Below are 14,445 nucleotides of genomic sequence, written 5' to 3' on the forward strand. Positions count from 1 at the left end.
GTAGTCGCTCCCTAGTTTGGAACTGGACTGGAAGGACCAGTCTGATGTCATTCCTGCGCCACCAGTTGAATAGTCCCGCTCTACACGGACATGAGAGGTCTGCTTTTAAAGCACCGTCTTTGGTGTAGAAGACAGATTGATGTTGTAACCCTATCTCGGAAAAGATTAGACTTTAAAAAGCGGCTCGTTTTTGTCTTGTCTGGACGCCCGAGCGGCACCAGAAACATGGCAGTCGCATCAAAGGGCTCCTCTATGCACATAGCTGATGAATGCATGGAATTATGCTCCGTGTTGGCGAACGGCCTGACCGACACCGTGACCTTATGTACTGATGTTCATGCTCCTAAAAAGGCCACATTCAGGCTGTTCACACACAGTGCTTTATTAAACACCGTCTATTAAGGCCTAAAATAGAGATTCTGGGTTATTTTTCCCCCATAATTCATCTCTATCTACCCCAAGGGTGTCAAACTTGTTGTCATCGAGGGCCCTATTTCACTTATGACCGCTTGTAACAGTGAATAATATGTCAATATAAATGTATAAGGATTCGCCTCATGATATTGTTACACAATTGCATATGCATTTGATATTACATAGATTTTTAAATACACTGTAAAAAGAAAGCTGTGGATTTCGCCGTAAACCTTAAAGGCCTACTGAAACCCACTACTACCGACCACGCAGTCTGATAGTTTATATATCAATGATGAAATCTTAACATTGCAACACATGCCAATACGGCCGGGTTAACTTATAAAGTGCAATTTTAAATTTCCAGCTAAACTTCCGGTTGAAAATGTCTATGTATGATGACGTATGCGCGTGACGTCACTAGTTAAACGGAAGTATTCGGACACCATTGAATCCAATACAAAAAGCTCTGTTTTCATCTCAAAATTCCACAGTATTCTGGACATCTGTGTTGGTGAATCTTTTGCAATTCGTTTAATGAACAATGAAGACTACAAAGAAGAAAGTTGTAGGTGGGATCGGTGTATTAGCAGTTGGCTGCAGCAACACAACCAGGAGGACTTTGACTAGGATAGCAGACGCGCTAGCCGACGATAGCCGCCGACCGCATGGATGATCGGGTGAAGTCCTTCGTCCGTCCGTCGATCGCTGGAACGCAGGTGAGCACGGGTGTTGATGAGCAGATGAGGGCTGGCTGGCGTAGGTGGAGCGCTAATGTTTTTATCATAGCTCTGTGAGGTCCCGTTGCTAAGTTAGCTTCAATGGCGTCGTTAGCAACAGCATTGTTAAGCTTCGCCAAGCTGGAAAGCATTAACCGTGTATTTACAGGTCCTGGGTTTAATAATATTGTTGATTTTCTGTCTATCCTTCCAGTCAGGGGTTTATTTATTTTGTTTATATCTGCATTTGAGCCCGATGCTATCACGTTAGCTCCGTAGCTAAAGTGTTTCGCCGATGTATTGTCGTGGAGATAAAAGTCACTGTGAATGTCCATTTCGCGTTCTCGACTGTCATTTTCAAGAGGATATAGTATCCGAGGTGGTTTAAAATACAAATCCGTGATCCACAATAGAAAAAGGAGAAAGTGTGGAATCCAATGAGCCCTTGTACCTAAGTTACGGTCAGAGCGAAAAAAGATACGTCCTGCACTGCACTCTAGTCCTTCACTCTCACGTTCCTCATCCACGAATCTTTCATCCTCGCTCAAATTAATGGGGTAATCGTCGCTTTCTCGGTCCGAATCGCTCTCGCTGCTGGTGTAAACAATGGGGAAATGTGAGGAGCCCTTCAACCTGCGACGTCACGCTACTTCCGGTACAGGCAAGGCTTTTTTTCTCAGCGACCATAAGTTGCGAACTTTATCGTCGATGTTCTCTACTAAATCCTTTTAGCAAAAATATGGCAATATCGCGAAATGATCAAGTATGACACATAGAATGGATCTGCTATACCCGTTTAAATAAAACAATTTAATTTCAGTAGGCCTTTAAATACACTGTAAAAAGAAAGCTGTGGATTTCGCCGTAAACCTTAAATTTTACCGCATATTACTGTAAATGGACAAACTGTGCCACAGATTTTTTACGTTACGATTCAGGCAACTGAGCTGGCAGTTTTTTTGTCACCATAAAATACACAAATGTTGCTTTTCAGTCAATGTATTATTGTAAACAGGAAAACAGTACCACTGTTTTTTGCCCTAAAATTCTACACTGCAAAAACTGAAATCTAAGTAAGATTAAATATCTCAAATAAGGGTGATATTTGCTTATTTTCTGTCAAATAAGATAATTCTTCTCACTAAGCAGATTTTATGTTAGTCTTTTACTTGTTTTAAGGGTTTTGGTCCTAAATTATGTCAGTAAGATATTACAGCTTGTTGCTGAGATTTGATGACCTATATTGAGTAAAACATGCTTGAAACTAGAATATCAAGTGTTGCAAAGCTGTGTCATCAACACTCAAAAGCATAAAACTACCTTTTTAAAGTAATAATTTCTTATTTCAAGCATGAAAAAAAAATCATGATTTTGACACATATGTGTCTCATAATTAAAACGGATGACAGCCAAATGGACTTTGCTGTTTTATTTTCAATGAAACAATAGAAAACACGTACTCTTATAGTAGTACAGTTGGCACAGTACAGTAAACTGACAGTTAATATTTAAACATTTAACATGTGACATTTCAAACTATTTTGAACAGAAATTGTTCATGCACATTCAGATAAATTCTTCACAATTATAATAAGAAAAAATTTGGGCCGGGGGCCGGGCTGTATATATGCGCACTAATTGACTGAAAGAGCACGCACTTGGCGCGATGATGTCATGTTGTCGATGGAAAAATGCATTTTTAGACCATATGATTTGCCTGAGCGGCTAGTAGACCCCGAGAGTAACAAGCTGTTGCCTTGTTGCCTTTCCATTAAGAACAATAAACTAGTTTTTAGTATAAGTTTGCTGGTTTCAAGAAATGTAATGCAGAGCGCATATCATTATGTCAAGATAATGGCACTAGCATTTACTTAATTTAAGAATATTTTTCAACATATTGAGCAAAAAGGTCTCATTTTTTTTTCTACCAAGAAAAGGGCACTTGTTATTAGTGAGAAAACACTTATTTTAAGGTATTTTTTGGTTCATTGAGGTTAGCTAATTTTACTTGTTTTGGAAAGTCTTCCAAAACATTTTCTTGTTCTATTGGCAGACAATTTTGCTTAGTTCAAATAAAATACCCCAAATTTTTTTATTGTTTTTGAACACTGACTTTTTGCAGTGCAGCGACTGTAAAATATATTGTTATTTTTACACTGTACAATTCGATGGGATAACTTGCTTCGAAATCATAAGTCAAGCAAGATATTTGAGTACCGTATTTTCTGGACTACAAGCCGCTACTCCCCCCACGCTTATAAAACGGTGCGGCTAATTTAAGGAATATTTCCACGCTAACGGTCATAATGTTTTGTATTCAAAAGTTTTCATATTGCACCAACAGATACACCGAAAAGGTGTGTTATTGTTTGTGCTACGGCGCCATCTTTTGGGCGAGTTCACTCACTGTCGGTGCTGCGGGTTACAAATGTACTTCCTGTTTCGTGCCTTGAACCGGAAGTACAACCTTCCATGGTATTTCATCATTCATCACTACAAGCAGCATTTACAATATAACCAAAAAAATTCACAATTACTAAACCGTCCCATGTGTGACGTCTGTAGGAGTGTTTTCATGCATATTTGTATGTGCTATCGTAATGTCATCAAGCTAGCATTGTTAGCATTAGCGAATATGCTAACACATTTACAAGTGTCTGTGTTGGTATTATTAACTTACAATGGCATTCTTTTTGTATTGCTTCAGTTTCGTATATTCACCAAAACGTCACCGTGGAGTTATTGAGTCTGTTTAGCTGATTGGAGAGCTAGCTTCCCTAGCTAGTGGGTCCATGACGATGACTTCTGTTTTGTTTGATCAGCCATTTTACTGCCGTGTTACAGGCATTGTTCGGAAACAATTAAGGTATGTAAATAAACATTAAAAAATGTTTATTATCGTCCAGCGTGGCTAATTTATGTAAAAAAAATAATTATTTGGTGGGTGCAGCTTAAATACTCTGTAGTCTACAAAACACGGTATTTCTTTTTATTCCAAAAATGTATGGAATGTATGATAATATAATTTTTCTTGCATTATTGGCAATATTTAAATTAGAAAAATATGCAACTGCATGTAGTACATGTATTTTTCCCTGTTAAAACGGAGGCAGATAGCAGGATAAAGTACTTTATTGATGCATTTTATTCAAAAACCTTTCGTGGGCCATGTAAAATGATGTAGCGGGCCATATCTGGCCCCCGGGCCTCGTGTTTGACACTTGTGATCAAACCCAACAGCCACTTTTTGATGAATGTGCTTTTCCTAATTACCTTCAAAGAGCTGAGCATACTGGGGGAATCCGGCAGCTCGCAGCCAATCGCACGCCTCCTTTGCCTCAACCTCTGCAAACACAGGAGAGAGAAAATTACTTCATGATGCGCTGCACATGCAGGATTGAACAAAAACTGCAGAAAATCCCAAGTAGACTTCTCCAGACGTGTGGGTGTGTGGACCTGAACCCCACCACCACCCCCCGCTCTGATTATTTAGCGATACCAGGAGTGTGACCTTGCTGGTCGGCCACTCTGACTCAAATGATATCATTATATCCAGCAAGGGGCTTTTTGCTCACATGATCTTAAGATGGCCCTCATGGAGCAACTGAGTCTAACAGAGAATCACTCAACCGCTTATAAATACTTCTGACCTTTAGATATTTCCTGTAAACATTGGTCTTTTTCTGGATGCCACCTGTGTGCAAGGGCATTCCACGACCTGAACAATAGGGGTTATTTTTCTTCGAAATAAATACATTCAATTGTGCAGAAATGGACTAATAGAAGATTGGCTAGCTGATGCCTTCATTTAAACATACACCAGACACTTCATTAGCATATTCATGCACAATCTAATGAGGTCCAATCAACGGTATTACAATGGAACCTCTGGAGGCTTCTAATGAGCACGTTTTGCAAGCGTTGATGCTATTTCCATTCTTTTTTTCTACAGTAAGGGGAGGGATTGATATGGCCCCGTTCCTGGGTGGATCTTGCGTGAGAGGAAGAGGGTGGGTAAGTATTATGCAATGTAGTCTGCTGAAAAGGATGGAAAGCGACACTCTATGTAGCAACTGACGCGGTGGTCAAACTTAAAAATTGCCACGAAAGAAGTTAAAATATTCAACACTCTACTGTCATCTGGCAGCTAAAGGGGATAGTGCACCGCCCCAATTCGTCACGTTTCATGTTTCAGGTAAACTGCGACCAATGGGGCTGTATGAATTCCCTTCCTACTGTATGCACAGTTGTCATTGTATACATATATATGTTATACAAATATCTATATATATATATATATATATATATATATATATATATATATATATATATATATATATATATATATATATATATATATATATATATATATATATATATACTGTATTTTTCGGAGTATAAGTCGCTCCGGAGTATAAGTCGCACCGGCCGAAAATGCATAATAAAGAAGGAAAAAAACATACATAAGTCGCACTGGAGTATAAGTCGCATTTTTTGGGGAAATGTATTTGATAAAACCCAACACCAAGAATAGACATTTGAAAGGCAATTTAAAATAAATAAAGAATAGTGAACAACAGGCTGAATAAGTGTACGTAATATGACGCATAAATAACCAACTGAGAACGTGCCTGGTATGTTAACGTAACATATTATGGTAAGAGTCATTCAAATAACTATAACATATAGAACATGCTATACGTTTACCAAACAATCTGTCACTCCTAATCGCTAAATCCCATGAAATCTTATACGTCTAGTCTCTTACGTGAATGAGCTAAATAATACTATTTGATATTTTACGGTAATGTGTTAATAATTTCACACATACTGTTAGTCGCTCCTGAGTGTAAGTCGCACCCCAGGCCAAACTATGAAAAAAACTGCGACTTATAGTCCGAAAAATACGATATATATATATATATATATATATATATATATATATATATATATATATATATATATATATATATATATACACAAAAGTTTGGACTTCTCATTCAATGCGTTTTCCTTTTATTTTCATGACTATTTAAATTGTAGATTGTCACTGAAGGCATCAAAACTATGAATGAACACATGTGGAGTTATGTACTTAACAAAAAAAAGGTGAAATAACTGAAAACATGTTTAACATACATAGTTTCTTCAAAATAGTCACCCTTTGCTCTGATTACTGTTTTGCACACTCCTGGCATTCTCTCGATGAGCTTCAAGAGGTAGTGACCTGAAAGGGTTTTCACTTCACAGGTGTCATAGTTTTGATGTCTTCAGTGGCAATTTACAATGTAAATAGTCATGAAAATAAAGAAAACGCATTGAAATGAGAAGGTGTGTCCAAACTTTTAGCCTTTACTGTATATATATATATATATATATATATATATATATATATATATATATATATATATATATATATATATATATATATATATATATATATATTTATATTTATATACATACATATACACACATATATACATATACACATATGCATATATACATATATATATATATATATACACATGCACATATATATATATATATATATATATATATATATATATATAGATATATAGATATATATATCTATATATATATCTATATATATATAGATATATATATATACAGTATATATACATATACATATATACATATGCACACACATAAAGGCTGTCAAAATTAATGCGTTAACTCATGTGATTAATCACAATAAATTATCGCATTAGTCATGAACACATGAATCACACAGATTAATCACGCTATTTATTTTGGACTGTACAAACTCTTTTACTTTAACTGCTAATGGTCAGTGATCAGGTCAATGCAAACGTCAGTGCAAAAACGAGTGCGGAGACTCCGACTGGTGCGCCCGCTGGCAGATTTCACACCAAAGTACAGCTTGAAGGAACTTTAGACACGACTGGCGCCAGGTTTTGTGCAAATAAACGACATGCATTCAAGTAAAACGTCTAAAAATGATTCCTGGATGATATTCTGACAATAAAATTGCATTTGTGTACAAATTTTGGGGTGTTTTCTTAAGCTAATTTTAATTATGCAAGCTGTGATTAATCCCAATTCCAAAATGAAACTAAATAATAATTTGACAGCCTTAATTGTGTATATATATATATATATATATATATATATATATATATATATATATATATATATATATATATATATATATATATATATATATATATATATATCAGTGGCGTGCGGTGAGGTTCATGTCAGGTGAGGCACTGCATCATCACAGTCAGATTTACAAACATATGAACCCTAAATAGTATCTTATTCACCATTTGATTGGCAGCAGTTAACGGGTTATGTTTAAAAGCTCATACCAGCATTCTTCCCTGCTTGGCACTCAGCATCAAGGGTTGGAATTGGGGGTTAAATCACCAAAAATGATTCCCAGGCACGGCGCCGCTGCTGCCCACTGCTCCCCTCACCTCCCAGGGGGTGAACAAGGGGATGGGTCAAATGCAGAGGACAAATTTCACCACACCTAGTGTGTGTGTGACAATCATTGGCAGGGGCGCCGAAAAGGGGGGGGTAAAGGAGACGGATTCTAGGGGCCCATGATGGAGGAGGGCCCAGAGAGGCCCCTAATGATGATGAAATTATAATACAGAAAAAATAATGGGTGTCCTGTAAAGATTCTTTTCATGGGGCCCAAAATCCCTAGCGGCGCCCCTGATCATTGGTATACTTAACTTTAACTTTACACTTACAAATTGTAGCGCACAAAAAAGCACATTTAATAAAAAAAACGTTATTATGGTCTTACCTTTACTTATAAGTGCGGGAACAGTGGTGTTCCTGTTGGAAGAGTTGTGAATGAATGAAATATGAAATCCGCGCTGCTGTCTGCAGGTGTACCTAATGTTGTGTCCCTGTTCACGGCTCCTCCGGCGCGCCGCGCGAGCATTGTTGTTTTTGCACTTTTTGGCTTCTTGTTAAGTGCCTTTTTTTGGGTGGATTCTGTCTTGCACGTGGAGGGTTTGGGTGTGGGCTTTGGTTGGTGTGGCCGCGGTGCTCCCGTCGGGCGGTGCATTCTGCGGCGGAGGTGCTTGGTTATTAGACAAGCCTCCAGTTTTATGATCGCTCAGCACAATAAATACGTTACACACATACAGTTGTTGACAAAATACACTGTACATTATATACCTCAGCTAACTCAACTATGGAAATGTATAATATAATTCATATAGCAATACGGTCTCACTGCACAGCAGGCCAGCAGTTAGCCGAGTCATTGTGCACAATCCATGTTGAGGCACAAATCAGTGACGTGCCTCAACTGGCTGCTGATCACCGCACCGTCTCTTCTCAGTATTTGAACGGCAAATATGAAAATAAAAATAAAAATAATCTAAAAGTGGTGAAGTTAAATGGAAAATAACTTTAGTATAATCACTGGATACATATAACAATTTAATACATTTTTTTTCTTTTTACTTTTTTTTTTCTTTCCATGATGGCAGGTGAGGCCCCGCCTCCCCTGCCTCTAGTGACCGCACGCCACTGATATATATATATATATACACACACACACACACACACAGTACAGGCCAAAGGATTGGACACATCATTTCAATGCATTTTCTTTATTTTCATGACTATTGTAGATTGTCACTGAAGGCATCAAAACAATCAGAGCAAAGGGTGGCTATTTTGAAGAAACTAGAATATAAAACATGTTTTTAGTTATTTTACCTTTTTTTTGTTAAGTACATAAATCCACGTGTGTTCATTCATAGTTTTGATGCCTTCAGTGACAATCTACAATGTAAATAGTCACAAAAATAAAGAAAACACATTGAATGAGAAGGTGTGTCCAAACTTTTGGCCTGTACTGTATGTATGTATATATATATATATATATATATATATATATATATATATATATATATATATATATATATATATATATATATATATATATATATATATATATATATATATATATATATATATATATATATGTGTGTGTGTGTGTGTGTGTGTGTGTTCGTATATATACTTTATATATAAATATATACACATGCATTACAATGGATACAATACAACTAAAACTAAAAATGATAACAATATTCCCTCTACAGACGGATGCAAAGATGTCCAAGAGCTTCATGACAAGCTGACATGACCAGGGAGTTGTTGTTGACATGGATAGGAAGCAAACTGTTGGCGCCTTCCCATTAATGCTAACACCGTTATTTACTGCCACGGTCACACATTGTTTGACACAGCAGTGTTACAAGACATTGTAGCTTTTCAAAACACCACCCCTCAAATAGAAGCCTACTATAAAAAGGTACTACTGTACAATATTGAACCTTACCGATTGTTTTTGTTCATCCAAAAAGATGATTTGACAGTATCCAAGTTTCCTTAAGAGTTTACAACTGAAATAATCATCACCCCCCGCATCCCGACTAGGCAGGTTCCCCCAGGCTGCATCACTCCCTGTCCCACGCCCGCTCTCTCGAAACCAACGCTCACCTGTGCTGCCTCACATGCGCGCCACAAATCGATGAAAAGTGACTTTGGTCTTCAGACTGACCAGCAACTGAATAAATATTAACAGTCCCCCTTGCTCCGTCCTTGGATGACAAAAAAAAAGAAAAAAAAAAAGTAAAGTCAACACGCCGCCTGACGTCCTATCTGCAGAGTTCACACCTGCATCACCAGGAGGTAAAGACCTTCTGTTCCCTCCCAGGTGGTTATTACCCCCGGCCCGTATTGTCCCGCCGCTGCAGCTTGGACCACTGGGAGCAAGAAACACGAGCTGGGAATTCCTCTCCGTTCGGCATTCTGCGTAACACGAGACGAAGACATTCTGTCCTCTCATCCTCTCTCGGAGGAAATCTCCGGTGGATAAAAGGGCCGGGGGCGGGCACGGTGCCAGAGAATGAGGACTTGTGTTTGCGCTCCCTGCGACCCGCTGCTCTCAACCTGTGTACAGTGTCCAGTTACACACGCCACAAAGGGACGCAGCCCCGTTCTGACGGGACCACAATGGCCGAGAATGTCCCAGGCTGTGTCCTACTAAAGTATCCTCGCTTTGTCATTCACTTTACTCAACTTGCCGTTCTGCAATTCGGCAAACAAGATTGGACGTGTGAGGAGGAGGGGGGGGGTGGGGGGGAGTAAATAACACACTTTTACTTCTGAACGGACGCAAACAATAACAAAAATATGTCTTTGAAGGACTACTAACCTACACTGCAAAAAGTCAGTGTTCAAAAACAAATACAAAAATTAGGGGTATTTTATTTGAACTAAGCAAAATTATCTGCCAGTAGAACAAGAAAAATCGGCTTGTCAAGACTTTCCAAAACAAGTAAAATTAGCTAACCTAAATTGAACCCAAAAATATCTTAAAATAAGTATATTCTCACTAATAATAAGTGCATTTTTTTTGGTAGGAAAAAAAAAGAAGACCTTTTTGCTCAATATGTTGAAAAATATTCTTAAATTAAGTAGTGCCATTATCTTAACATAATGTGCATACATCATGATTTTTTTTTTCATTCTTGAAATAAGAAATGATTACCGTATTTTTCGGAGTATAAGTCGCTCCGGAGTATAAGTCGCACCAGCCGAAAATGCATAATAAAGAAGGAAAAAAAACATATATAAGTCGCACTGGAGTATAAGTCGCATTTTGGGGGGAAAATAGACATTTGAAAGGCAATTTAAAATAAATAAAGAATAGTGAACAACAGGCTGAATAAGTTATATGAGGCATAAATAACCAACTGAGAACGTGCCTGGTATGTTAACGTAACATATATAATGGTAAGAGTCATTCAAATAACTATAACATATAGAACATGCTATACGTTTACCAAACAATCTGTCACTCCTTATCGCTAAATCCCATGAAATATTATACGTCTAGTCTCTTACGTGAATGAGCTAAATAATATTATTTGATATTTTACGGTAATGTGTTAATCATTTCACACATAAGTCACTCCTGAGTATAAGTCGCACCCCCGGCCAAACTACGAAAAAAACTGCGACTTATAGTCCGGAAAATACGGTACATTAAAAAAGTAGTTTTATACTTGTGAGTGTTGATGACACAGCTTTGCATCAGTTGATATTCTAGTTTCAAGCATGTTTTACTCAATATAGGTCTTAAAATCTCAGCAACAAGCTGTGATATCTTACTGAGATCATTTAGGACCAACACTTTTAAAACAAGTAAAACACTAACATAAAAGCTGCTTAGTGAGAATAATTATCTTATCAGACAGAAAATAAGCAAATATCACCCTTATTTGAGATATTTAATCTTACTTAGATTTCTGTTTTTGCAGTGTACTAGGAAACAACCCAAAGTCACCGAAAGGTAAACACAAGTTTCAGTTGCGACTAAAAGTAGTAACATTTTCAGTTCAAAAAACGAATTATACATTGGGTTCCCCCCAGAGAGTGTCTTCATCCGAAATCGGTCCGATACCAGCAAAAAAAAGTAGTCCTGCAACACGTTAACGTCTAATACAGGGGTGTCCAAACTTTTTACCCTTTGGTTTAGGGCCGAAATGCCGACTGCATGTAAAGCAACTAATATTATATGTATATATATATATATATATATATATATATATATATATACAGTACAGGCCAAAAGTTTGGACACACCTTCTCATTCAATGGGTTTTCTTTATTTTCATGACTATTAACAATCAAACAAATGCGTGAACAAATTGTCGAACAGTTTAAGAACAACATTTCTCAACGAGCTGTTGCAAGAAATGTAGGGATTTCACACTCTACGATCCGTAATATCATCAAAAGGTTCAGAGAATCTGGAGAAATCACAGCATGTAAGCGGCAAGCCCGTGACTTGCGATCCTGCATCAAAAAGCGACATCAGTGTGTAAAGGATATCACCACATGGGCTGAGGAACACTTCAGAAAACCACTGTCAGTAACTGCAGTTCGTCGCTACATCTGTAAGTGCAAGTTAAAACTCTACTATGCAAATAGAAAGTCATTTATCAACAACACCCAGAAACTCCTCCGGCTTCGCTGGGCCCGAGCTCATCTAAGAATGACTGATGCAACGTGGAAAAGTGTTCTGTGGTCTGGAGAGTCCACATTTCAAATTGTTTTTGGAAACTGTGGACGTCGTGTCCTCTGGACGAAAGAGGGGGAAAAAAACATCCGGACCGTAATAGGCGCAAAGTTCAAAAGCCAGCATCTGTGACGGTATGTAAATTGTCACTGAAGGCATCAAAACTATGAATAAACACATGTGGAGTTATGTACTTAACAAAAAAAAAAGGGTGAAATAACTGAAAACATGTTTTGTATTCTAGTTTCTTCAAAATAGCCACCCTTTGCTCTGATTACTTTTTCGCACACTCTTGGCATTCTCTCGATGAGCTTCAAGCGGGAGTCACCTGAAATGGTCACAGGTGTGCTTGAAGCTCATCTAGAGAATGCCAAGAGTGTGCAAAAGCAGCAATCATAGCAAAGGGTGGCTATTTTGAAGAAACTAGTATATAAAACATGTTTTCAGTTATTTCACCTTTTTGTGTTGAGTACGTAACTCCACATGTGTTCATTCATAGTTTTGATGCCTTCAGTGACAATCTACAATGTAAATAGTCATGAAAATAAAGAAAACACATTGAATGAGGAGAAGGTGTGTCCAAACTTTTGGTACTGTATATATATGTATGTATTACTTCTGTGACAACCCCCTTAAAGTTTTGTATCAATCAGAAATATCAAGCAGATAAAATGTGCCAAACATGAATAAGTGTGGAGATAGTGTTTTGCATTTTCCCATCATGCTTTGTAATGGATTTAAATGGGTGTAATTCAGATTTTTTTTTTATGGTGCATTGACGTTTTTTAATAATATCCACATATTGTGTATATCCTGTTATGAGGAGGTTGAGGTGGGCGGGGTTGGGGGCGGCAGGGTTGAGGTGGGGGGGGAGGGGTAGCAGGGGGTGTATATTGTAGCGTCCCGGAAGAGTTAGTGCTGCAGAAGTTCTGGGTATTTGTTCTGTTGTGTTTATGTTGTGTTACGGTGCGGATGTTCTCTGGAAATGTGTTTGTCATTCTTGTTTGGTGTGGGTTCACAGTGTGGCGCATATTTGTAACAGTGTTAAACTTGTTCATACGGCCACCCTCAGTGTGACCTGTATGGCTGTTGACCAAGTATGCATTGCATTCACTTGTGTGTGTGAAAAGCCGTACATATTATGTGACTGGGCCGGCACGCAAAGGCAGTGCCTTCAAGGTTTATTAAAAGTCATAAATTTTACTTTTTGGAACCGATACAGATAATTTTGAAACCGATATTGATCATTTCTGATATTACATTTTAAAGCATTTATCAGCCGATAATATCGGACCGCCGATATCCCTATTTTTTATACCTACAGTTTTCTCAGTGTGAGTAATTTCACTTGCTCAAGCTTTTTCTAACATTCCACACTACAAAATAATACAAATATATATGGTTTGTGCGGATATCGTATCGGCCAGTATTTAAGGCTCCAATATTGGTATCTTCCATCCGTCCATCCACTTTAAGGCTCCAATATTGGTATCTTCCATCCGTCCATCCATTTTCTACTGCTTGTCCCTCTCGGGGTCACGGGGGTGCTGGAGCCTATCCCAGCTGCAGTCAGATCTTATCGAAAGTAAAAACTTAATATCTTTGGTTTCTACCAGAAACCAAATTAATTATCATACTGTACACATAACCTCCTGAGCATGAGTGTCCTCTGCAGCGGACATAAAAATATACCAAAAACGAATTTTGATTTTCAGTATGATAATAATTTGTTTGCAGATAACATGAATCCCAGCATCAAGGGCCACACACTGGAAAATCTATTTATGCTGGGGCCATTTTGATATTTTTTATTTTCAAAACCAATACAATAAATAGATATATCTTTTTTAACCTGTAGGGCGTTCCTAAAGTCTGGTCCCTGACCCTTCCAGGGTCTCAGTCATATTTTTTTTATTTTTTTTACTGAGCCACATTATTATTTTTATGCCGTTTTTGTAAAAAACAAACAAAAAACAAACAAAAACAAAAAAACTTTTTTATGGTAAAAACACAAAAACATTTTTTAAAGTGGAATATTTGATGTGAAGTAATTGGAGCCTTCGATAGGCCAATCATTCATATCAACATTGATTTTGATTCATTATTATTTCCTAAGAAATGACAGTTAAAAAAAAAAAAAAAATCCCACAAAAATTCTCGGGGATCCAAAAGTGTTAAAGATGCATCATACATTATTATTTTTTTACC

At 37.5% G+C, this 14,445-nt stretch overlaps 1 protein-coding gene across 9 annotated transcripts in view; it reads right to left on the bottom strand.

Moving 5' to 3' along the window:
• Positions 1 to 14,445, bottom strand: part of stard13b (StAR related lipid transfer domain containing 13b) — a 208,775-nt gene that overhangs the window by 38,973 nt on the left and 155,357 nt on the right. For all 9 annotated transcript variants that reach the window (XM_062060320.1, XM_062060318.1, XM_062060321.1 and 6 more), the window contains one exon: positions 4,407 to 4,478. In XM_062060320.1, the coding sequence (XP_061916304.1) occupies positions 4,407 to 4,478 (72 nt within the window). The remainder of the gene's footprint in view (positions 1 to 4,406; positions 4,479 to 14,445) is intronic.

This window comes from Entelurus aequoreus, linkage group LG10 (genome assembly GCF_033978785.1).
Source record: "Entelurus aequoreus isolate RoL-2023_Sb linkage group LG10, RoL_Eaeq_v1.1, whole genome shotgun sequence".
Taxonomy (NCBI): Eukaryota; Metazoa; Chordata; class Actinopteri; order Syngnathiformes; family Syngnathidae; genus Entelurus; species Entelurus aequoreus.